This window comes from Argopecten irradians, chromosome 8, assembly GCF_041381155.1.
Source record: "Argopecten irradians isolate NY chromosome 8, Ai_NY, whole genome shotgun sequence".
NCBI lineage: Eukaryota > Metazoa > Mollusca > Bivalvia > Pectinida > Pectinidae > Argopecten > Argopecten irradians.
In genome coordinates this window covers 17,628,233-17,656,131 of record NC_091141.1, presented here as the reverse complement: position 1 = coordinate 17,656,131, position 27,899 = coordinate 17,628,233, and the positions used below count along the sequence as shown (strand labels likewise).

The 27,899-nt window shown below is 35.1% G+C and overlaps 1 protein-coding gene across 1 annotated transcript in view; it reads right to left on the bottom strand.

Moving 5' to 3' along the window:
* Positions 1–4,229: 4,229 nt before the first annotated feature.
* The window catches only part of LOC138329544 (kinesin-like protein KIF27), a 47,191-nt gene continuing 23,521 nt past the window's right edge, over positions 4,230–27,899 (bottom strand). Inside the window, 15 exon segments of the mRNA XM_069276611.1 lie at positions 4,230–9,762; positions 10,459–10,640; positions 14,201–14,300; positions 14,622–14,716; positions 15,045–15,235; positions 15,513–15,650; positions 16,056–16,167; positions 16,799–17,013; positions 17,141–17,245; positions 21,436–21,532; positions 24,510–24,652; positions 25,426–25,525; positions 25,685–25,792; positions 26,436–26,539; positions 27,027–27,123. Coding sequence (XP_069132712.1) covers positions 9,722–9,762; positions 10,459–10,640; positions 14,201–14,300; positions 14,622–14,716; positions 15,045–15,235; positions 15,513–15,650; positions 16,056–16,167; positions 16,799–17,013; positions 17,141–17,245; positions 21,436–21,532; positions 24,510–24,652; positions 25,426–25,525; positions 25,685–25,792; positions 26,436–26,539; positions 27,027–27,123 — 1,828 coding nt within the window. The 3' untranslated portion in view covers positions 4,230–9,721.

Genomic DNA, 27,899 nt, shown 5'->3' with positions numbered 1-27,899 from the left:
ATATATAAATTCACATATGGTTGTAATTTTTTTGAAATATTATATATTTATTTAAATATAGCTCGCCAATAAGGTCGCTTACCGTAACAATAACATGGCGGACCTGAGCGGGACCTGATACTCAGATAGGCCTATTATAAGTTACCTGTGTTAGTCTTAGTAGTACATATGTATATGTAATTTCAACAAGAAATATGTAGAACTCTTGGCCATATATGTTTCCAGACTCAACGACGGGGACGTGGTTCTACACTGAGTCCATATAATTTTATTTACACAATAGATCTTGGAGACTGAATTAAGACAAACAATTTTTTCTTACTTTTATTTTTGATACACCTGCATATTGTTTTTACTAGTAATGAATTGATAATAATTATTACATCTACATTAAGCCTACTTAACACAATAAAAATAAAGTCCAATGGTAATCAAATACTTTATTTCTAAAAATTAATTACAAAAACAGCAATTTACTAAATACTTACCATGCATATTGTTATGAAAATGTTGTACAGCTATACCAAGAAGCACTAAGAATAAATGCAAGAAAAATGTTTAACATCCGAGTATCTATACGCAACAAGGCGAACTGCAAATGGAAACATTTATTAGCTAAAAAGCACTAGACTAATTACATATATATTTTTTACATGAAAATGTGTACTATGAAAAAAAATGTTAAACATCCGAGTATCTATACGCAACAAGGCGAACTGCAGATGGAAACATTTATAGGTTAAAAAGCACTAAGACTAATTACATATCTGTTTGACATGAAAATGTGTACTATGAAAATAAAATGTTTAACATCCGAGTATCTATACGCAACAAGGCGAACTGCAGATGGAAACATTAGTAGTTAGAAAGCACTATAAATTAAATGTATATTTGTCATCAAAATGTGTAGTCTGCAAAAATTAGAAAAAACATCCTGGATGTTTGTACTGAATGGTGAACCTACTTATATCAACTAACAGTGTTTATCGCAAAACCAAGTGTCTCCTGCAGATAATTTTACACAGTTTTTGTGTTTCCAAACATTACAGACTTTTTTGCCTTTAATCCATTCACATCCTACCATATCTTCCCAGCAATCTGGTTTTCCACAAGAACAATTAAATTCTATTTTAACAGATTTAATTTTGGAACTACCACAAGTCTTACTTTGAGTTTTTGGAAATGGTGAAAATGATCTTTTTTCTAAACAGCTAACCAAATGAGGTCGAGATACTGGGGACAGAACTCTATTTTCTTAGACCCTGTGAATGTATTAAAACAAAATTCTACCAAAAATGCTATAGCAAATAGACCACAATCAAAGCTGTTACTTTGTTGTTGAACTTCTGGGATTTTAACTGATAAGTTTTGACCTGGTTTACCATATATGGATGACAATTGGATTTGAAGTGAATCTGAAAGTGGGACAGAGTTTTGTAAACTGTCAAGAACAAAAATTGAATTTTCTGATGTTTGAACTGATGTTACCCAATGATCTTTACCGTTATGATGTATCTGACCAGAAGGAAAAGAAGTTGACTTAAACAAAGAAGTATTTTTCCATGATCCATCATCATGCTTTGTTGGAGCTAGCAATGTGTCTTGAAATCCTTTTATGTTAGGAAACTGTTTGGAAAGAATTGAACTTTATCAGGATCCATGTGAAGTTCCCCGACCACTACCTCCACGACCTTGTACATCTTAATGACACCGGACTCCAGACACAGTTCCTTTCAGTGCGTAGGCCAATGTTTTTGTGATGTATGTGTACATATTGACATTTTACTTCTGTAATGTACTTTTTGAACATTATCTGTAAATACCGTGCAAAATGTTTTGATGAATTAGATATGTGAATGTGAAATGTACAAATGTACCATGTAAAATAATTGTGTATTGATAAATAATAAATTAATGATGTATTTTATATCTATGCATGTATTATGTGAACTGATGTGTATGTAAATAATGTTTATATATATATATTCTAATAAATAAATGATTTAATTCACTCTGTGTCCTATCGTATTTTATTTTTTGACTATAAATATTAGGTTAGCATTACTTGCTATTAGCTAACAAGAGTCAATCACCTTTACATTGATATATCTGTATACATGTATGTGTATATACATAAATTAATTCAGTTTTTTACTAAAAAAAATGAGAAATTACTGAAAACTTCACTCATGTCCATTCAGTTCATGTTGTCTTCAGGTCCACCATATCGGCATTAACTATACAGTACAGTAAGCGACTCTTTTCTACAAGCTTTGAAATTAAGAGTTTTTTTTTTACTCATAAATAGCATTAATATAGTTTATTAGTGAATAATATTGGATAAAACAAAGATATATTGCTTCCATACACGAATTAATACTCTAAAACCCCGTTCAGGTCCTCCTTCAGGTCCCGTTCAGGTCCGCCATATTATCGGTACGGTAAGCGACCTTTTTGTCGAGCTTTATAATTAAGTCTTCAAAAAAAAATTTTTCACAAAAAAAGACATCAAGATGTGTATTAATATATATTCTAGCATATAATAAAGAGATATTGCATATAAATATGCATTTAATACTCTAAAACCCCGTTCAGGTCCTCCTTCAGGTCCCGTTCAGGTCCATTCAGGTCTTTAGTATGACTCATAGATTACGACATACGGAGTACATGCCCTTGTGATGTCTTGCCGGTACAAACAGAATAGTGAGTAAAGTATTTTATCATTTAAACGACTTCTTCTCCATAACAGAAAGGTACAAGGTACTCATATTGGGCATATAGCAAGCTTTAGGAAAGACTACCAAGTTTAAATGAATGACCTTGACCTTCACTCATGACCACAGAGGTCAAATATAGATTGAAACCGTCAAATAAATTCTCAAAAAAGGCATAAACTGGCCTGCTGGAAGAAGAATTGATATCCAAAAATACAATCATTTCTTGATATCAAGAATTCGAATTTTGGATATCAAGAATTGATTTTTGGATATCAATAATTTGGATTTTGGATATCAAGAAAGGTTTGTTATTTTTGGATAACAAGAATTATATTTTTGGATATCCAAAAATCATTTATTGATATCCAAAATTCGAATTGTTGATATAAAGTAAAGATTGTATTTTTGGATATCAAGAAATCGAATTCCTCTTTCACAAAATAATAAATTCTTCTTTGTTTTGGCATTTTTTGACATCAATAATTCTGATTCCAAAAATGAATTGATATCATGTTAAAAAGTAATTTCTTGTATATAAGCTATATTTTTATTGTAGAATATGTAATTTGTGTTTGCAAATAACCTAACCTAAATTATTTGATTTGAGATATTACACAAAGATTATTTACAGTACATTAAAAGATCCTTTTCTGTCCTGACTTTTGATATTCACACCAGTGAAGAATGTAATAAGTGAAATAAACTTAGCGATATCCATATATAGTCTAATAAATAGTCTAATTCATGAGGATACATTCATATCTGCATGACCTTTTGTTCATCTTAAAACCAGCTCTTTATTCGGTATGATTTGTGATGTATGCTTTTTTTGTTGTTGATTTGTTCATGATGTCAAAAGTCACTCAGACTGGAGAGGAGGAGGAGGTGGGGTGGGAGAAGGGTGATGTCGTGTTGTCAGTCACACCATTTTGTACATTTTTGAAATGCAATCCCTTAGCTGTCAAATGTGAATGGGATCCATTACTTGTGCAAAGGTTTAGAGAACAAACGTTACTACAGATTTAGGTGATCTGTTTGTCCCTCCTGCTCAGGGATGATGTCAGACTGGTCATTCTTACAACTTGTAATCCCCACCAGATCAGATGGCTACTAGACAAACCATGGTGTTAGGATCGGTCATTCTGAAGAAATCATTTGTACTCTCACAGCAGGCTGCACAAACAGACATCACTGCTTTTCGCCAAAAAAAAAACACCATATGTCTGTTTAGGGTTACCTGACCAACCCTAATTTTTTACCCCCGACCCTAATTTTCCCCCCACTTCTCTAGGAAAAAAAAGTCGGGATTTCGATCTCAAACTCTGGTTCCGGCCATTATTTTAGAGTGAAAGACACTAAAAATTTTTTTTTAAATCTTCACGACCTACCGACCCTGTTTTTTGCTAATGTAACCCTAAACAGACATATTTTTTTTGGCCTTACATAAGCTCATGGTCATTCTCACAAGGTAAACTAGAAATGTGTATAAAATGAAACACAACTTCCAGTAAGTAAATTGTTTTACATACTTAATTTATTAATATTTCCAGACAATTCCTTGGCAGAGAAAATCTATAGAAAATTTTATAACAAGCAAGTGACAAAAGAGCTTGAGAAATACTACCGTTGATAGATGTAACCTTCCACACTGTAAACAGTGACACACAATCTATACAGTACAGTACTAACTCAGTACTGAATTACTGACAGATGAAATTTTGATATTTAACAACTGTAAAATACATGGAACTACAGTAAAACACAGTTATAATGAGCCTCTAGGGTCCAGCATAATTACTTCATCATAAGTATTGTTTGTTATATACATACAGAGACTGTATTACAAACATCTTATAAAAACCTTTGTATTATAACCATGGATTCAGTATTTGCATGCTCATTATAAATGAGTTTTACTGTAAATGTATTTATTCATAAAATGAAAAATTACGATAAACTATTATCCTTACATCAGATCTTTGATTATTATGAAGTTTATCATGTATTGACATCATGAAAGAAATTTAGAGGAATGGAATACACCAGTTGGAATGAATGACTTTGGTAGAAGAAATGAAGTTGAGATAAGTTTCACCTGTATTGGAAGAACAAGTTGACACATAAACTTACTGAAGTTCATTTGTACACCAGTCACTAGTCTGCTAATACCAAACAATGTGACACTCAACAAATATCAGTTTCAGGGGACTTGTAGTCAAACAACAATAAATTAACATGACCCTGGAATTTTTTACATCATAGATGAAATATTATAAAATACACAAAAAATGTATTTTGATGATCACAGTCAGTTATACCACAATGCATATATTGGGACAGCTGTTAAGCAATTTAAAATAAGTAAAGACAGTTTAACACATCAAGTCACTTCTAAAATATCTGTATACCGGATCTTAGTATCACACTATAGTTGAGTTCAAAGTTGAATTTGTAAATTACAATATACAGTTGCAATTTTACAGGAAATTCATTTAGTGCAATTATCTTTCAGCACAAATTTTCTGACATCATGACGAATAATGATTTAAATAACATTTACCGCGAAAATAACCTGGACTTAACAGAAACTGGTCTAATGGAGAAGTCATGAAAAAGTGGGGAAAGAATCTTAAACAAAGTGTAAAAGTAAACATTTGATTTAATGTGATTAAATAAAGAAGATCACAGAAAATCTGGTGTCCTGATGCCGAGTTTGTAATTTCTGAGACATTAGCCCTATATCTGCAGACAACAGAGAGATTACATTTACTAGAAAAAGTAGAAATAATAAATATTATGACATACATGTATATATCACATGATATAAAAATAATACAAGATTTTATCTTACAGATGTTGTCTATAGATTTGGTCCCAACATATCATGGTTAAAATGGATTTATTTCACAAAGTCACTATTATTATATCAGAAATTCAGACACATTCTTACACAACCAACACCACTGTTAATTTATATGACAGTTACCATAGCAAATGCAAGACAGATTGGATGTTAAGTATACTTATAATGATATGTAAACATCAATTATTGACCAAATGATAAATATTATTTATGCTCTGTTGGCAGTGGAGCATAACTTTTGGATTATTCCATCAAAAAGAATTTGCTTTTTAAAATAATATCAAAGCAGTATCATTAAAGAAACTGTGAGATTACCATCTCTAAGTTATCATTAAATATGTTGTCTCCATTTAAGTTTTTCTGTCATGTTTTTAAATGAGATAAAGAGTCATTACATTTTATTATCGGTTTCATTTAATATTAAAATCTATATATCATAAATTTTTAAACCCAGATTAGTAAACACATTTTCTTAAAGCAGCTTTAATTCAAACAGAACCTGTGTACTCTCACTTTTGAGGAATTGTTACTACTTTTGAGTGATGACATCTGAATTACAATCTATTAAGGATTAGTATTGTTGCCATGGTTATGTATAATTGTGCTGTAACATGTATTATACTGGAATGTGTGGATTACATAAATATATATAACTCAGGTGCAAACAAACAGAAATAAATAACAATATATAGATCAATCAACATAAATACCACTCAAAGGTAAGAATGATTATTCAATAAAAGTGTATCCTATCACATCACTTAATGTGTTAGGGGTACACACAAGAGAGGATACATCAACACAAGATTCTATATATAAATTCATATAACGAAACATAAAACAGACATCTAAATTCAAATTAACAAACAAGTTTAGTAAGCCAGTGTCTGGGTTTCCGGAGCCTAACTCAATTTGCCTTCTTCTACTTCTAGAATATAATTTTCCGGACACTAAATGTGTAGCTTTGCTGCTTTTGGATGCAATGTTCCACCTCATAAAGAGAAGACTTCTTTTCTTAGAAGAGCGCAAATCGAGTTGAGCTGAGAGATTCTATAGACGGAGGTAAATTATTAATTAGGATTTGTGGTGGAATAGTGGATGAAAATATAAATATATTTAAACAACAGACAATATGTCAACAACCTATTGTGATTGGCGAGTGGTTCACAACAATTATGATATGGACAACTTTGATTTCAATAAATAAATACACTCCAGTTGGTTAGGCAGTGAATATTACTCTCTGTATTTCTGTTTTAAAGTACGTCTGAAGATAAACTGTTATATCTCTCTAATATGATCATTCAATAACAATGGTTACTGTACTGAAAAGTAAAACACAGCCATTTTATAAGTGAATTATGTCTTTTTAATGTAAAATAATGTTTGATATATGGACGGAGAACCTTGACACAAAGTGAGTGGAAACAAACACATCACATCTACCAAGAAAGGACGGCTATGGAACCATATATACAACCCAAATCTGTACCACACTGTACAAAAATACTACATTATTGACATGTAGCTGGCAGCAAATTACAGTTAAAAGTCAAAAATAAAGGAATGCCACACTTTTGAATACATGTAATGAAAATATACATGTATTCAGTATAACGGTAATATATTTATATGTGTACCATAATTATATCACACATACTTCCCTAGTGCAACACAAATGCATAACAATATTTTATACAATAAACATCAGTTACAATTCTATACAGTTGAAAAAACACAGACTTTGCCAAGTTTTTACATAAACCCTAAAATGATGGTTTACAGGAACACATATTCCGACTACATTGTTTTCCTTTCGTACTCTTTCATTGTTTCATCCTCAACATTTCATTACCAACACATTTTTACACTAGTCATAGAAGTACAAAACTAAACTCCAAATCTTATACAGATCTTTCATACTACGAAAAATGGAAAACAATTTCTTATGGAGCATGTAGTATTGTTATCATTCTTTATCTATAAATAAAAACAATTTAGTAAGTTATCTAGGTATTACTTTCATATTACTAAATAGTGTTTACTATCCTTTACTAATACATGTATAAAAACGTTGCATGGTTCTATTAAATGCATGAAATAGTAGGAATAAAGAATAGGTTTATATAATGAAACCTGGATTATCTGTTATTTGATAGTACAAGTAAAGAATTACTACTTAAGACACATTGGACAGCATTACTAAGAATCAGCAGTAAAATTTCATAACCTCGACCGATGATTCTCTCACATCATCATTAACTCGACCGATGATTCTCTCACATCATCATTACCTCGATCGATGATTCTCTCACGTCATCATAACCTCGACCGATGATTCTCTCAAATCATCATAACCTCGACCGATGATTCTCTCAAATCATCATAACCTCGACCGATGATTCTCTCACATCATCATTACCTCGATCGATGATTCTCTCAAATCATCATAACCTCGACCAATGATTCTCTCACATCATCATAACCTCGATCGATGATTCTCTCACATCATCATAACCTCGACCGATGATTCTCTCACATCATCATAACCTCGACCGATGATTCTCTCACATCATCATTACCTCTACTGATGATTCTCTCACATCATCATAACCTCGACCGATGATTCTCTCAAATCATCATTACCTTGACCGATGATTCTCTCACATCATCATAACCTCGACCGATGATTCTCTCAAATCATCATAACCTCGACCGATGATTCTCTCACATCATCATTACCTCGATCGATGATTCTCTCAAATCATCATAACCTCGACCAATGATTCTCTCACATCATCATAACCTCGATCGATGATTCTCTCACATCATCATAACCTCGACCGATGATTCTCTCACATCATCATAACCTCGACCGATGATTCTCTCACATCATCATTACCTCTACTGATGATTCTCTCACATCATCATAACCTCGACCGATGATTCTCTCACATCATCATTACCTCGATCGATGATTCTCTCACATCATCATAACCTCGACCGATGATTCTCTCAAATCATCATAACCTCAACCGATGATTCTCTCACATCATCATAACCTCGATCGATGATTCTCTCACGTCATCATAACCTCAAACGATGATTCTCTCACGTCATCATAACCTCGACCGATGATTCTCTCACGTCATCATAACCTCGACCAATGATTCTCTAACATCATCATAACCTCGACCGATGATTCTCTCACATCATCATAACCTCGACCGATAATACTCTCACATCATCATAACCTCGACCGATGATTCTCTCACATCATCATAAACTCGACCGATGATTCTCTCACATCATCATACCCTCAAACGATGATACTCTCACATCATCATAACCTCGATCGATGATTCTCTCACATCATCATAACCTCGACCGATGATTCTCTCACATCATCATAACCTCAATCGATGATACTCTCACATCATCATAACCTCGACCGATGATACTCTCACATCATCATAACCTCGACCGATGATACTCTCACATCATTAACGGAAATAAGCAGTCAGAATTTCCTATTAAAAACAACAACCTATCATAAAACAGACCACAGAAAAAGGATTAATATAGTTGTGTTTTGGCAATCAATTTGTGAATTATGAACAACAATGATAAATTCTTCTGAATTCTAATAGACAGACAAAATGTGACAAGAAAAGTGTATTGACCGTCTTTGGAAATAACAGTATTATTTCAATGATATCTTCACAACCTCTTACAAAACATATCATTATTCACAGGTACCTTTAAAGACATTTTCCATAGAAAAATCTATTAAGGTCGCTTTCACAAATCACCTTTGGTTAAAAGTTTTTGTGTGAACTTCTTGTTAACTTGTGACTCCGTAATTATATTAACACAAATGTCTCCTGTTTCACTTCAACGTTTGTCATACAGTTGTCACTGTCATTTTTGCACTGTAAAATAGCACTAGCTTTGTCTATAAAACGTTACATACAATACACTACCACACTATTGATAGGCAGTACTAATGAATACTGAACACAATGGTTACTATCTAATGTGATTTATCCCACTAGATCCAAGGAAACTTTTCTCCCACTAGAACCGAATCTCCTTCCAAGGAGTAATAAACCCACATAATATGTTCCTGTTCCTCCGAGCCTCAGCTCCATGGATTGTTATCAGCATTGGAATCAAGTGAGTCTGAAATTGACAATAAAACATGCATATATTATAAACACTTGGTTACTGCTAATCAAACTATCTCAGAATATTTGTATAAAAAATGAAGACCCTGACTAATTTCATAACCCAACTTTACACAATGCCAACTTACTCTAATAAATAATTGTACAGAAAAGTTTTACAATGGCTACACTTGTTCAACAGTTTCATCTGTGGTATTTGGATATTTCACCACTTGCCAATGTAACTTCCTATGAAGATCTTCTCAGCCTTAAAACCAACCATTTCAATGTTCACTGTAAACAGTTTCACTTTTCTTGCACTGCCCTTTTTGAATGCAATTAAATCTATGACAAAGTCAACTAAATGTGAACCACTTCCCTTGAGTCCCCTTCCCTCTGTCCTACCACCATCCTTGACGTTTCATGAGTTACCATTACTGTAGTAATATCCACCCTTGGAGAATGAGATAGCAAAACTTAAGGCATTTTAGGAGAGGAAAAAACAGACCAATAACAGGCCCACATAAGTCGTTCTTTGAAGATTACCAGATATGTACAGAGTGAGGCCAACATCAAAGGACTAAACTACTGTTTCGTCTGCTGTTGCACATCCAGCCTTCAGTTTTGATAAGACATATTCCAGGGGTGGATATTACATCAGTGATAGTAATCTCTGGAATATCGAGGATGTCCTACAACTATACCAATGTACCTCTAAGTTGCTGAGAACTGCCACTGTGACTAAGGTTAGACCTCCGTAGTTTGACTTCGGTATCTGACATCAGACGTAGGTCCTTCCTCGATATTTTGACAGGGGTAGCATTGGCAGGAATGTGTGGCACAGATCGTGCAGAGTTTGGGCGTGAACTAGACTTCTCTCCATGATGGGAATGACTGCAAGCAAATTTGTATAATGTTTTGAGCATTAGAATTATAACTCAAGATAAAAAAGAATTGTTTTGCTCTGCTTTTTACAACAATTATACGAACATAAACTTTACTCTAAATGTTGATCAATTTAATACACATTTTTATTTCAATTATAGCTGAACATAATCAAATCAGGAAAATGTTTTAAGTGCAAAGGAAAACAACAACCCCATTATTATCCGTAAATTTCATTTTTTTGATGATAATTATTTGTTTACATTGTAACAATCTCAAAATTTATTCAAATATCTGGTTAATTGTCTGGTTTGTTTCCAAATTTAGGGTCAATATGTGACCTCAGTTTTCATCATGGTGGCATCCAATAATATACTACATGTGCTTAGACGGTGCCTAATCATCCGGGATAATAATAATATTGTCATGTCATTACATTGAGTAATTTCTGTAATTTCCTTACCTGCCGTTATCATTTGTTCTGTGATGTGACATTACATAGAGTAATTTCGGTAATTTCCTTACCTGCCACTATCATTTGTTCTGTTATGTGACATTACATAGAGTAATTTCTGTAATTTCCTTACCTGCCACTATCATTTGTTCTGTGATGTGACATTACATAGAGTAATTTCTGTAATTTCCTTACCTGCTGTTATCATTTGTTCTGTTATCATTTGTTCTGTGATGTGACATTACATAGAGTAATTTCTGTAATTTCCTTACCTGCTGTTATCATTTGTTCTGTGATGTGACATTACATAGAGTAATTTCTGTAATTTCCTTACCTGCCACTATCATTGGTTCTGTGATGTGACATTACATAGAGTAATTTCTGTAATTTCCTTACCTGCTGTTATCATTGGTTCTGTGATGTGACATTACATAGAGTAATTTCTGTAATTTCCTTACCTGCCGTTGTCATTTGTTCTGTGATGTGACATTACATAGAGTAATTTCTGTAACTTCCTTACCTGCCACTATCATTTGTTCTGTGATGTGACATTACATAGAGTAATTTCTGTAACTTCCTTACCTGCCACTATCATTTGTTCTGTGATGTGACATTACATAGAGTAATTTCTGTAATTTCCTTACCTGCCGTTATCATTTGTTCTGTGATGTGACATTACATAGAGTAATTTCTGTAATTTCCTTACCTGCTGTTATCATTTGTTCTGTGATGTGACATTCCATAGAGTAATTTCTGTAATTTCCTTACCTGCTGTTATCATTTGTTCTGTGATGTGACATTCCATAGAGTAATTTCTGTAACTTCCTTACCTGCCATCATTTATTCTGTGATGTGACATTACATAGAGTAATTTCTGTAATTTCCTTACCTGCTGTTATCATTTGTTCTGTGATGTGACATTACATAGAGTAATTTCTGTAATTTCCTTACCTGCTGTTATCATTTGTTCTGTGATGTGACATTACATAGAGTAATTTCTGTAACTTCCTTACCTGCCATCATTTATTCTGTGATGTGACATTACATAGAGTAATTTCTGTAATTTCCTTACCTGCCACTATCATTTGTTCTGTGATGTGACATTACATAGAGTAATTTCTGTAATTTCCTTACCTGCCACTATCATTTGTTCTGTGATGTGACATTACATAGAGTAATTTCTGTAATTTCCTTACCTGCTGTTATCATTTGTTCTGTGATGTGACATTACGTAGAGTAATTTCTGTAATTTCCTTACCTGCCGTTATCATTTGTTCTGTGATGTGACATTACATAGAGTAATTTCTGTAATTTCCTTACCTGCTGTTATCATTGGTTCTGTGATGTGACATTACATAGAGTAATTTCTGTAATTTCCTTACCTGCCACTATCATTTGTTCTGTGATGTGACATTACATAGAGTAATTTCTGTAATTTCCTTACCTGCTGTTATCATTGGTTCTGTGATGTGACATTACATAGAGTAATTTCTGTAATTTCCTTACCTGCTGTTATCATTGGTTCTGTGATGTGACATTACATAGAGTAATTTCTGTAATATCCTTACCTGCCACTATCATTTGTTCTGTGATGTGACATTACATAGAGTAATTTCTGTAATTTCCTTACCTGCCACTATCATTTGTTCTGTGATGTGACATTACATAGAGTAATTTCTGTAATTTCCTTACCTGCTGTTATCATTTGTTCTGTGATGTGACATTACATAGAGTAATTTCTGTAATTTCCTTACCTGCCACTATCATTTGTTCTGTGATGTGACATTACATAGAGTAATTTCTGTAATTTCCTTACCTGCCACTATCATTTGTTCTGTGATGTGACATTACATAGAGTAATTTCTGTAATTTCCTTACCTGCCACTATCATTTGTTCTGTGATGTGACATTACATAGAGTAATTTCTGTAATTTCCTTACCTGCCACTATCATTTGTTCTGTGATGTGACATTACATAGAGTAATTTCTGTAATTTCCTTACCTGCCACTATCATTTGTTCTGTGATGTGACATTACATAGAGTAATTTCTGTAATTTCCTTACCCGCCACTATCATTTGTTCTGTGATGTGACATTACATAAAGTAATTTCTGTAATTTCCTTACCTGCTGTTATCATTGGTTCTGTGATGTGACATTACATAGAGTAATTTCTGTAATTTCCTTACCTGCTGTTATCTTTGGTTCTGTGATGTGACATTACATAGAGTAATTTCTGTAATTTCCTTACCTGCTGTTATCATTGGTTCTGTGATGTGACATTACATTGAGTAATTTCTGTAATTTCCTTACCTGCCGTTGTCATTTGTTCTGTGATGTGACATTACATTGAGTAATTTCTGTAATTTCCTTACCTGCCACTATCATTTGTTCTGTGATGTGACATTACATAGAGTAATTTCTGTAATTTCCTTACCTGCCACTATCATTTGTTCTGTGATGTGACATTCCATAGAGTAATTTTTGTAATTTCCTTACCTGCCGTTGTCATTTGTTCTGTGATGTGACATTACATAGAGTAATTTCTGTAATTTCCTTACCTGCCGTTGTCATTTGTTCTGTGATGTGACATTACATTGAGTAATTTCTGTAATTTCCTTACCTGCCACTATCATTTGTTCTGTGATGTGACATTACATAGAGTAATTTCTGTAATTTCCTTACCTGCCACTATCATTTGTTCTGTGATGTGACATTCCATAGAGTAATTTTTGTAATTTCCTTACCTGCCGTTGTCATTTGTTCTGTGATGTGACATTACATAGAGTAATTTCTGTAATTTCCTTACCTGCCACTATCATTTGTTCTGTGATGTGACATTACATAGAGTAATTTCTGTAATTTCCTTACCTGCCACTATCATTTGTTCTGTGATGTGACATTACATAGAGTAATTTCTGTAATTTCCTTACCCGCCACTATCATTTGTTCTGTGATGTGACATTACATAAAGTAATTTCTGTAACTTCCTTACCTGCCATCATTTATTCTGTGATGTGACATTACATAGAGTAATTTCGGTAATTTCCTTACCTGCCGTTATCATTTGTTCTGTGATGTGACATTACATAGAGTAATTTCGGTAATTTCCTTACCTGCCGTTATCATTTGTTCTGTGATGCGACTGACTATGATTAACCTCCATATCTCCCATAGAACTCTGTACAGAACTATGTAGGCTCATGTGGTCATCTCCTGTGGGGAAAACATTATAAACATACTAATAGTAATGTGTTATACAGTTAGACATTACATTAATATTGTAGCTACAGAACTCAATTATTATTATTAAAAAATATCTTTGTTAATATTCTCTTTAGTCTTTAGTGGGATAGAAAAGCCCCATAATCTCATATAATTCAAAGCTGTGCATTTCAAAACAAATGGATATTCAGATTAATAAGATGTTCAAATAGTTTTGTGTTACCTTTGCAAAAGAACAGTAAAATCACAAACCTAAAGCACCAGAAACATGTATTTTTCTAACTGCTACAAGAGAACAGTAAAATCACAAACCTAAAGCACCAGATGCATGTATTTCTCGTAACTTCCTCTTCAGATCTCGACTAGTTTTCTTGTAATAATATAACTCCTTCTCCAGCTGTTGATACCTACAAAGAACAATGGGTAATAAGTTTCAGTACATGACCATTAAATATACATTACTGATTAGGATCCTAGTTCTCTTCCATTCAGCTGATGTGTTTGTGCTGCAAATCTTGTCTCCTAACACAAACTTTAAATTCAAATTTACCTAGTAAACTCAAATTTAAAGTGGATTATTAAGGGACATTCTTTAATATTTTTACAGACAGATCAGAACAATGACGATTGAATAATTACCAGCCATGAACTTTAATAATGACAAGTATGTTTGATTGAGAGATATGATTGACAGCTTATTTCTGAGTATCAGTATCAACCAGTATGTTGACTTACTTTGAGTCCAAGTTTTCACTCTGATGTCCATTTCCTGCTCCACCCATCTCTGTAATCTGTCGCATCAATAACTGTATTTTCTGTTCGTACTCCTTCTGTTGTTTGGTGAGTCGGCGGTCGATATCCACCTGTGTCCTCTGTAGTGACGACTCCAACTCACGGATCAGTCGCTCCTGTTCATCTATCTTCACCTGCACATTATACCACCAACTTACTGTAAATTCTGTCATTTTTGTGAGGGGTTAACTTTATCATTTCTTTTCGAAAGCTATACATTAAGGTTTCATATATGACTAAAGAATAATTTTTCTGCAGTACACCTTTCATTAGCACAGCACTTATCACAAACTTTGTTTAATTATAATTTGAAGCAATTTTCATGACTGAAAGACACATAGCTTAATTTCCATGGACCATGAAAAATATTCCATAGTTTGATAAGAAAACAATTATTCAACCTGTACTTACCTCCTGCTCACTGTTATGAAGACTTATCTTGCGTTCCGTTTCTCTCAGTGAAATGACCTTATCAAAGTATCGTGATAGAAGCGTCCTCGTCTCAGCCGTGGACAAGGAATTCAGGCGGTTGATCATATTGTCTTCACTCTGGAAATTTAAAACACAGTTCAACTCAAAGATTGTGATTCATTTTTAGAATTTATGACAATATATGACCAAGGTGTAACTTTGAAAAGACATAATCTGTGTATTTTCTTTCTCCATGACCTAATCTTTCTATTTCTTCACAAATGTCCATAGAATGCACTTGCCTACTTTTCACCTTAACATGTTTAAGTTATATCATTTTTGTTTTTTAATTTTTAAGTTTGGCTCTAAATAACCCTGAATGTTGATGGGCTGTTAAGCTTAAATAAACAAACAGAATATTTCTCATCCCTGTGCCAACTGTTGACTCAAAGTTGCTATTTTCTGTTGCTTTTTTTCAAGAACAACACATAATGCAAGTTTCTTACTTTCCGTACATGTGATTACTTGGTATGACTTATTTACCTGCGACAACATCTGTGAATGTCGGATCTCCAACTGTCGACTATTGATGTTCTCATTTTTATAATCTATAGCAGCATCCAAGGCATCGATAGCTTCGTCCAGCTCAATCATTCTACACCACAAAGTAAGTGTTAAACAAAGCATTCAAAGGGAATGTGAATACATAATTTTTTGATGTGCAAAAGATATTGATTATTTTTCAGTATTTTCAGCCACCAAAATCCCTGCACAAATTACATGAGATTTTATGGCGGACAATTTTACACCAGACCCTAAATAGTCAGGATTTCCTGAGAACAATAATTGTAAATCATCTATCAAGTTCTTATCAATATGTATCATTCAATTTATATGAAAATATCTTCAGATTTGATATCGATACAGATTTTGTAAATTGATTTGAACATGAATTTAAATATTGCATATGGAAAAGTCATGTAAGGAATGGCTATTGTAAATGGTTTCCTTTCACTCAAGTCTATTATGTTTATTTTTGTTATGTATTAAAACAGAAGTTTTAGAGTTACAGTAAAACATGTTTATAACGAACACGCTTACAACAAATTCATGGTTATAACATAGTAATTTTCATTCCCAGTCAAGGTTCCTATATGATGTCTGTAATATGTATATAACACCCTATACTAATATAATCTAGTGATTTGTATTGTCCCCAGAGGTTCGTTATAACTGTATTTTACTGTATATGACTTCAACAAGTTAGACATTAAATCACTACTCACCTCCGCTCTTCTGGACCTGAGAGAATTCTTCCATCCTGGAGTTTCTTCTCCAGTACGAGCCTCTGTTTGTTGAGTTTTTCCCGATTCTCAGACAACCTCTGGATCTCCTCCTTCACTTGTGCCTGATGTGCCTCAGGGGTTTGTGCTAGTTCCTTACTTTTCTCCTCTAACTTTTTATCCACAGAATCAAGTTTTGTTGACACCGTTAAGATATTCTATTAAAATCAACAGAAAATTTGTATCTTAGATTAGAAAATTATTGACTTGCACCAACGTTCATTTATGAATGCATCATATATCAGAAACCATGAAAGGACTAAATATTTGAATTAGGAATACTACCTTGTTAATGACTTGGCTGGACCGTAACCTTTTCATCTCTAATTCGCTCTTTTCAGCTAATATAAACTCCTTCTTTGAAATGATTGCCTCCCTTTTCTTAAGCTCCTGTTGTGAACAAACGAAACAGATCATGATTTAATAGAGAATTACATTTTCTTTAATCTGAATTCCACATTTTTTCATAGGATTTTTTTATGCATTCCTTGTTCATTTGACAATAATCATCTTGTTAAAATGCAAAGAAAACAATATCAGTCATGCCCTGGCAAATCGCATGCCACCAAAATTGTAGCAAGCATAATTAAAGGCCCATTACCTTTCCGGAGCAAAATATAAAGGTTTCTTAAAAAAAACATTAATAACACCAGAAAATGCATACCGATGATCTAAAATAAGGTTACGACACCAAACATATGCAAGATTGCCTGCGTAATATATGAAAACAGTGGAGAGTCAATTCGCTGTTTTGCCGTCTGGCGCAGTGATAGTCAACTACCGCGCGGTATTTAGGACGACGGCGGGAAACATAATACGACCCGCGTTATGAAAATAAACATTTTATTTATTTTAATCAAATCGTTCAGAAGGTGATGATAAATGTAGTATTAATGGTAAGTTAATAATTTTTAGGACTCTACAAAGTTATCGATCTTGTTTTACATTCCCATTTAAACAAGAGGCCCAGAGGGCCTGTATCGCTCACCTGGTTTGTAATGCCTAGGAATGTTCTGAATTCAAGTTCATTGTTTCTTTTCTGAATTCCCCTATTAGGCCCCACTCTTTCTGCTCCAGGGGGTCAAAGCCAAAATTTATACAAATTCTGTTAACCCCAAGGATGTTTCTGGGCCAAATTTGGTTAAAATCCAAGCAGAACTATATGACTATTAGCGATTTACAGGATTTACCTCTATTTCCACTATTGGGCCCCGCCCCGCCTGCCCCCAGGGGGTCAGAACCAAAATTTATACAATTTTCTGTTAGCCCCCAGGGGGTCAGAACCAAAATTTATACAATTTTCTGTTCTCTTTCCCCCAAGGATGTTTCTGGTCAAATTTGGTTACAATCCATGCAGAACTCTAGGACAAGTAGCAATTTATAAGATTGACCTCTATTTCCCCTATTGGGCCCCGCCCCTCCTGCCCCCGGGGGGTCAGAGCATCAATTTATACAAGTTCTCTTCCCCTTTCGCCAAGGATGTTTGTGGCCAAATTTGGTTACAATCCATGCAGAACTCTAGGACAAGTAGCTATTTATAGGATTGACCTCTATTTCCCTTATTGGGCCCCGCCCCTCCTGCCCCCGGGGGGTCAAAGCCAAAATTTTTCCAAGTTCTGTTCCCCTTCCCCCAAGGATGTTTGTGGCCAAATTTGGTTACAATCCATGCAGAACTCTAGGACAAGTAGCGTTTTATAGGATTTACCTTTATTTTCCCTATTAGGCCCCGCCCCTCCTGCCTCCGGGGGTCAGAGCCAAAATTTATACAATTTTCTGTTCTCTTTCCCTCAAGGATGTTTCTGGTCAAATTTGGTTACAATCCATGCAGAACTCTAGGACAAGTAGCAATTTATAAGATTACCTCTATTTCCCCTATTGGGCCCCGCCCCTCCTGCCCCCGGGGGGTCAGAGCCAAAATTTATACAAGTTCTGTTCCCCTTTCGCCAAGGATGTTTGTGGCCAAATTTGGTTACAATCCATGCAGAACTCTAGGACAAGTAGCGTTTTATAGGATTATCTCTATTTCCCTTATTGGGCCCCGCCCCTCCTGCCCCCAGGGGGTCAGAGCCAAAATTTATACAAGTTCTGTTCCCCTTCCACCAAGGATGTTTGTGGCCAAATTTGGTTACAATCCATGCAGAACTCTAGGACAAGTAGCGTTTTATAGGATTTACCTTTATTTTCCCTATTGGGCCCCGCCCCTCCTGCCCCCGGGGGGTCAGAGCCAAAATTTATACAAGTTCTGTTCCCCTTCCCCCAAGGATGTTTGTGGCCAAATTTGGTTACAATCCATGCAGAACTCTATGACTAGTAGAGATTTAAAGGAAATGTTGACGGACGGACGACGGACGGACGGATGACACGACGGACGGACGGACGGACGGACGGACAGACGGACGACGGACGACGGACGACGGACGCCGCGCCATGACATAAGCTCACTGGCCCTTCGGGCCAGGTGAGCTAAAAATTAAAAGCTGTTTTGGAAAGGTAGTGGGCCTTTAAGGCCAATTTAAAAAAAAAAAAAATATTTGACAGAAATATTTATTTCTTCACCTTTCTCGGTAAATAAATATGCATGTGAGTAGGACTTAAATGGTCCGCTCTCTATATATAATAGGAAGAGATGAGAGGCTACAGAAATTATACTTGCGACTATAAATCTTGAGCCCTTACCTCCTGACACACTTGCGACTATATATCTTGAGCCCTTACCTCCTGACACACTTGTGATTATAAATCTTGAGCCCTTACCTCCTGACACACTTGTGATTATAAATCTTGAGCCCTTACCTCCTGACACACTTGTGATTATAAATCATGAGCCTCTACCTCCTGACACACTTGTGATTATAAATTTTGAGCTCTTACCTCCTGACACACTTGTGATTATAAATCTTGAGCCTTTACCTCCTGACACACTTGTGATTATAAATCTTGAGCCCTTACCTCCTGACACACTTGTGATTATAAATCTTGAGCCCTTACCTCCTGACACACTTGTGATTATAAATCTTGAGCCCTTACCTCTTGACACACTTGTGATTATAAATCTTGAGCCCTTACCTCCTGACACACTTGTGATTATAAATCTTGAGCCCTTACCTCTTGACACACTTGTGATTATAAATCTTGAGCCCTTACCTCCTGACACACTTGTGATTATAAATCTTGAGCCCTTACCTCTTGACACACTTGTGTTTATAAATCTTGAGCCCTTACCTCCTGACACACTTGTGATCATAAATCTTGAGCCCTTACCTCCTGACACACTTGTGATCATAAATCTTGAGCCCTTACCTCCTGACACACTTGTGATCATAAATCTTGAGCCCTTACCTCCTGACACACTTGTGATCATAAATCTTGGGCCCTTACCTCTTGACACACTTGTAATTATAAATCTTGAGCCCTTACCTCCTGACACACTTGTGATTATAAATCTTGAGCCCTTACCTCTTGACACACTTGTGATTATAAATCTTGAGCCCTTACCTCCTGACACACTTGTGATTATAAATCTTGAGCCCTTACCTCCTGACACACTTGTGATTATAAATCTTGAGCCCTTACCTCCTGACACACTTGTGATTATAAATCTTGAGCCCTTACCTCTTGACACACTTGTGATTATAAATTTTGAGCCCTTACATCCTGACACACTTGTGATTATAAATCTTGAGCCCTTACCTCCTGACACACTTGTGATTATAAATCTTGAGCCCTTACCTCCTGACACACTTGTGATTATAAATCTTGAGCCCTTACCTCCTGACACACTTGTGATTATAAATCTTGAGCCCTTACCTCCTGACACACTTGTGATTATAAATCTTGAGCCCTTACCTCCTGACACAATTGTGATTATAAATCTTGAGCCCTTACCTCCTGACACACTTGTGATTATAAATCTTGAGCCCTTACCTCCTGACACACTTGTGATTATAAATCTTGAGCCCTTACCTCTTGACACACTTGTGATTATAAATCTTGAGCCCTTACCTCTTGACACACTTGTGATTATAAATCTTGAGCCCTTACCTCCTGACACACTTGTGATATAAATCTTGAGCCCTTACCTCCTGACACACTTGTGATATAAATCTTGAGCCCTTACCTCTTGACACACTTGTGATTATAAATCTTGAGCCCTTACCTCTTGACACACTTGTGATATAAATCTTGAGCCCTTACCTCTTGACACACTTGTGATTATAAATCTTGAGCCCTTACCTCCTGACACACTTGTGATTATAAATCTTGACCCCTTACCTCCTGACACACTTGTGATATAAATCTTGACCCCTTACCTCCTGACACACTTGTGATATAAATCTTGACCCCTTACCTCCTGACACACTTGTGATATAAATCTTGAGCCCTTACCTCTTGACACACTTGTGATTATAAATCTTGAGCCCTTACCTCCTGACACACTTGTGATTATAAATCTTGACCCCTTACCTCCTGACACACTTGTGATATAAATCTTGAGCCCTTACCTCCTGACACACTTGCGATCATAAATCTTGAGCCCTTACCTCCTGACACACTTGTGACTATAAATCTTGAGCCCTTACCTCCTGTAGAGCCTCCATCTGACGCCGCTGTTCCACCACCTTCTCCACCTCGTTATCCAGCCATCGTTTCTGTTCATCAATCTTGTCATGGTCCTCACTGTTAACAGAAACATTGAAGACTTAATCCCAATGTTCTTGGTAGAACTATTAAATAGTTTAAACCTGAGAATTTGGTATATTCCTTTGTGATATAATATATATGTTTTACTGTATTGTAGGTGTACCTTACATCTGTCTAAAGGAGCATTATCTTTGTTTTGTAATATATAGATTTTGCAGGTGTAAAAGGACTAGATATGATAATGGCTCTTTTTGGCCCCTAAATCTACCAAATTTTAAATTAAGTATTTAGAAATTAAGTTGCCGTGTTTGAAATATTGAATACACCCCTGATAAAAACTTAATGATGTTTTTGTTGACAGAAAGTATGTTTTTGCTATATAACCATGGTAACTTTGCATAAATTATGCAAATTTGAAAATTATGTCAATTTTGGCACATATTTTGATAGTTTTTCTTTTAAAAGCAATAGAGCGCATTCTAGAACAAACTTTATATTTTAAGAGAATTAGCAGACTCAAAAAATACATCATTTTGAGAAATATAAAGTTTTTTCTAGAATGCGCTCTATGTTAACTAGATGAAAAACTGCATAAAAAATGCCAATTTTGATGAAATTTTCACATTTTGCATAATTTATGCATAATAAAATGGTTGCCATGGCAACTAGAACTGCTATATTACCTTATAGCACTATCAAATATGTCCGGTATGTAGTTAATATTTGAAATGCAAGAATAACATCTTAAAATAACAGACTTTGAAAAATAGCGGATTTGGGGGCCATAGATGACCCTTACCATATCTAGTCCTTTCATGATGTTATATTTGAAACTTCTTTGGGGGGTGGTCTATTTTCGCGAATTATCTTTTTAGAATTTGAACTTCATTTAAACTACAGGCTATATTATGTAAAACCACGATTTTAATTTTCAATTTTGAAATAAATGAAATTGCAAATTTAGCAAAATTAAAACTCTCACTAACATCAGCAACTTTACAGTATTGTACTAGCTATTTTATATTTCACTGTTGAATAAGAGGCCAACATTAATGCAGCTAGGACAAGTTATTAGCAGTAACCAGTATTTAAAGCGATATTACCAGTATTTAAAGCGATATTACAACAGACTTACATATTAATGGGAGGCAGTGAGCCACTCCTTAACTTCCTCTGAGCCGCAGCTATCTCTTCATTTTTACTTACATATTTATGGGAGGAAGTGAGCCACACCTTAACTTCCTTTGAGCCGCAGCTATCTCTTCATTTTTACTTACATATTTATGGGAGGCAGTGAGCCATTCCTTAACTTTCTTTGAGCCGCAGCTATCTCTTCATTTTTACTTACATATTTATGGGAGGCAGTGAGCCATTCCTTAACTTCCTTTGAGCCGCAGCAATCTCTCCATTTTTACTTACATATTTATGGGAGGCAGTGAGCCACTCCTTAACTTCCTTTGAGCCGCAGCTATCTCTTCATTTTTACTTACATATTTATGGGAGGCAGTGAGCCACTCCTTAACTTCCTTTGAGCCGCAGCAATCTCTCCATTTTTACTTTACATATTTATGGGAGGCTAGTGAGCCGCAGCTATCCTTAACTTACATATTATGGAGGGAGCACTGAGCTTCCTTGAGCCGCAGCTATCTCTTCATTTTTACTTACATATTTATGGGAGGCAGTGAGCCACTCCTTAACTTCCTTTGAGCCGCAGCTATCTCTTCATTTTTACTTACATATTATGGGAGGCAGTGAGCCACTCCTTAACTTCCTTTGAGCGCAGCTATCTCATTTTCTACAATATACCTTTGAGCGCAGCTATTTTTTTACTTACATATTTATGGGAGGCAGTGAGCCACTCCTTAACTTCCTTTGAGCCGCAGCTATCTCTTCATTTTTACTTACATATTTATGGGAGGCAGTGAGCCACTCCTTAACTTCCTTTGAGCCGCAGCTATCTCTTCATTTTTACTTACATATTTATGGGAGGAAGTGAGCCATTCCTTAACTTCCTTTGAGCCGCAGCTATCTCTTCATTTTTACTTACATATTTATGGGAGGCAGTGAGCCATTCCTTAACTTCCTTTGAGCCGCAGCTATCTCTTCATTTTTACTTACATATTTATGGGAGGAAGTGAGCCACACCTTAACTTCCTTTGAGCCGCAGCTATCTCTTCATTTTTACTTACATATTTATGGGAGGCAGTGAGCCACTCCTTAACTTCCTTTGAGCCGCAGCTATCTCTTCATTTTTACTTACATATTTATGGGAGGCAGTGAGCCATTCCTTAACTTCCTTTGAGCCGCAGCTATCTCTTCATTTTTACTTACATATTTATGGGAGGAAGTGAGCCATTCCTTAACTTCCTTTGAGCCGCAGCTATCTCTTGGGAGGCAGTGAGCCATCCTTAACTTCCTTTGAGCGCAGCTATCTCTTCATTTTTACTTACATATTTATGGGAGGAGTGAGCCATTCCTTAACTTCCTTTGAGCGCAGCTATCTCTCATTTTTACTTAATATTATGGGAGGCAGTGTGCCATTCCTTAACTTCCTTTGAGCCGCAGCTATCTCTCCATTTTTACTTACATATTTATGGGAGGCAGTGAGCCATTCCTTAACTTCCTTTGAGCCGCAGCTATCTCTCCATTTTTACTTACATATTTATGGGAGGCAGTGAGCCATTCCTTAACTTCCTTTGAGCCGCAGATATCTCTCCATTTTTACTTACATATTTATGGGAGGCAGTGAGCCATTCCTTAACTTCCTTTGAGCCGCAGATATCTCTCCATTTTTACTTACATATTTATGGGAGGCAGTGAGCCACTCCTTAACTTCCTTTGAGCCGCAGCTATCTCTCCATTTTTACTTACATATTTATGGGAGGAAGTGAGCCATTCCTTAACTTCCTTTGAGCCGCAGCTATCTCTCCATTTTTACTTACATATTTATGGGAGGCAGTGAGCCACTCCTTAACTTCCTTTGAGCCGCAGCTATCTCTCCATTTTTACTTACATATTTATGGGAGGCAGTGAGCCACTCCTTAACTTCCTTTGAGCCGCAGCTATCTCTTCGTTTTTACGTTTAAGAATTTTTTGTTGCTGTTCATTTTTTAGTTGCAATTCTTTCACTCTATGAACTTCTTTCTGCATGTCTCTCTACAAGAAAAGAAAAGAAGTTAAAGTTTGCTTGTACTAACAATCAGAATACAGTCACAAAATATTTAGCAAACATTAAAATCAATTACCAGACCTTCAATTAAAATCTCAATTGTAGGATTATTATCATCACAAGTCAACAATAACCATTATAACAATATTCTCAATGTCACAGTAAAATTATTTTTCCAACTGATGTAAAATTCAAATATCATCTTTTCCTTTTTTTGTTGAAAAGTCCAAGCTAAATCAGAAATGTGGTAGCTTGTAACATTTTATTTATTAAGCAAAGTGTTAATAATATGACAAAGACATTCTTGATGGTGATCAAACTACACTTACATAAAAAAAAATTGTTCAAGGTTTAATTGTTGGCATGTGATTTCATGGAAAAATGAATCCTGCTGCCAATGTTAGCAGTGATCACAAAATCCAAATCTATTAAAGACTTGCAGACATGTTAGCTGACATTGATGTAACAAGGGGTGACAATGAGAGTCAAGCTGACAGTGAGACAGATACAACGTACCTCAAGGCCGAGACCCATCACCTTTAAAATATGTAATGTTGTCACTCTCTTATTTCTATCATAAAAAGTATTTTTTGCAAGTAATCAAAATAATTTTCAAATAGCTTCTTTCGCAGATCATCAAGGTGTTCTTTCTGACTTAATTTTTGTATTTCTAATAGACAAGACATTAAGACTGTTAACTCTAATGAAATTACCCCTAATCAAGAATCTCTGTGTCTGTGAAAATCATAGAAATACATACCTCTAGTTTACTTTTCCTCTCTGTCTCCTCCCTCAGACGCTTGTTCAAAGTTTCTTGCTGTTGTTTCATTCTGTCTACGTTCAGTTCCAGGTCCTGGATTCTGTTTACAGAACAAATATTCATCAAAACAACACTTCGGCCAGAAAAGGCTAATTTATAGTAGCAATGTATTTGGAATCTATTAAATACCAGGTCTTAGGGGCATGAAGTAGTTATTATAAAGTAATTCAGAAATTATGACAATGTCATCATTACTTACTTTTTCTCATTCTGTTGTGTAAAGTTGGCAATTTTTTCTGTGTCTTTTTGTTTTCTATGAAGAGTTGATATCCTGGCTTTAGCACTTTCTATTTTCTTTCTATATTCACTGCAACAAAGAATGCCAAAACACCATTAAATCAGAAAATCAAGCATTAAGAACAGAACCTTATCATCTTTCCTCAAGGGCCATGTTTAATGATTATCTACGGGAAACATATAAATCTAAATGTCAAAGCTTTTCATTTATTTTATTACCCCATTCAAATACATTATTTATACAATATTAAAATCATAAGGACTATTACATTAAAAGTTTTTTAAACCCCAATAATTCAAATTAAATCTATGTATGACACTTATAAACAAAACTTGTGTCTAATGTTGATTTTGTCTTCTTATTTATTACATAAAATGCTAAACTTTACATGAGCAGCCTCACGAAAGTCCAGTTTCCAGACAAGTGAATTTGGTAGAAAGATGCAAGTCCAGTTTCTAGAGAAGACTATTTAGCATTGACATTTTTTATGCATATTTACTTTTCATTTGGAAAACAATTTGTTCACTTTTTACACATTTTTGTATGTATTCTGCCTGGTCATGTACTTATGAAGACGACAGAGTACACATATCATACTAGTCACTGAAACATCACACAAGAAATATTTACTGATTGTGTAATAAGATTACTACATGAACTACCCATTATATAGCATAGACAATATACTAAAAAGGCCAATAATGCTACATACGACTGTAATCTTTGTTTTTCTGATGATTCCTGTTGACCTTTGGCCTCTATATCAGCAAGAACCTTCTGTGTCTCAGCCAGATCACCTTTTACTTTTTCCTTTTCCTGCAACGAAGCAGAGAAATAAAAGATTCATAATATTACAAAAGTACATTTAGTATTTCTATACTAGAAGTGACTCTAAGAGCCATGTGAACTCTAACAGTATACAGTTGTTGGATTGAGGGCCAAAGGTCGAGGGCAACTGTTTGTTTGAGGGTCCAACAAATCATCTGTTGCCCTCAATCTCAGTCAATAGCTGCTTTGTTATACCCATTGACGTCACGATTTGTAGGTGTGACATCACTCCGGTCCAACAGCACATTTTAAGAGTCAATTTTAAAAGTTCTTTGGACGGCTCGATGGAACAGTTCATTTATTGTCATTTTTGTCAATAGAGTTTATATAGCAACGATTGTATAGGGGTATAACAAAAAGGGATGCGCCAGGACACAACTATATACCTCAGCATTTCATGGTAGGGGCATAATAAAAGTGGCAAGCATATTGGACAGATTAATATATTTAAGCTTTTAATGATATTCATGCCAACCTTTTCCAAAGCTTTGATTTTTTCAGCATATTGTTTATTCATGCTCTCCGAGTCTTTCCCTGTCTTCACAAGTTCTCTGATTAGTTGTTCCTTCATCCTGTAAGTAAGTAAACATTTGAGTCTCAAGTCTGTTTTAATAAAAGTCCATGATAATGTGAAGAACTTGAGTACCAAGTAACCAGTACATAATTTTAAATTATTTCCACATCTGTAATACTTCTGTGGTATAAAACATTCCTCTAAAAAATTCCATAGGTATAAGGAAATAATCTACAACTCAATACCTAAGTCAATTGCCCCCCCCCCCCACCCCCATATCCCCATCTGTCCCCGAATGTTTATACACAACCATTAATAAATTCTAAGGTATCAGGAAATAATGTACAACTCAATAACCTAAGTCAATTGCCCACCTCCCCACCTGTTCCCCAGTGTTTATACGCAACAATTAAGAACCAAAAACAACAACTTTGCTAGTGAAATATGCAAGCTCTGGAGAGATCCGCCGTTTTTCGAGCTCTGATGAGCTAAAGCTTACTCTATGTTGACTGCAGAGGAACCTCATTTTTTTAGCCTTGATAAGCTGCAACTTACATCATATTAACGGAGAGACTACATGTACTCACTTTTCAGCTTGGTTGAGCCAGCACTTATTTTATAGGGATTGGATTGCGCTTTTATGTTAACCATGCTTGTATGGAGCAATTCCTCTAAGAATATATTCTATGGGGCGCGTTAGCGCCCCATATTGAATATATTCTTAGAGGAATTGCTCCATACAAGCATGGTTAACATAAAAGCGAAATCCGATCCCTATATTTACACTCACATGACTTTTTTCATTTATATTTTATGCAATAAAATCGTCATTTG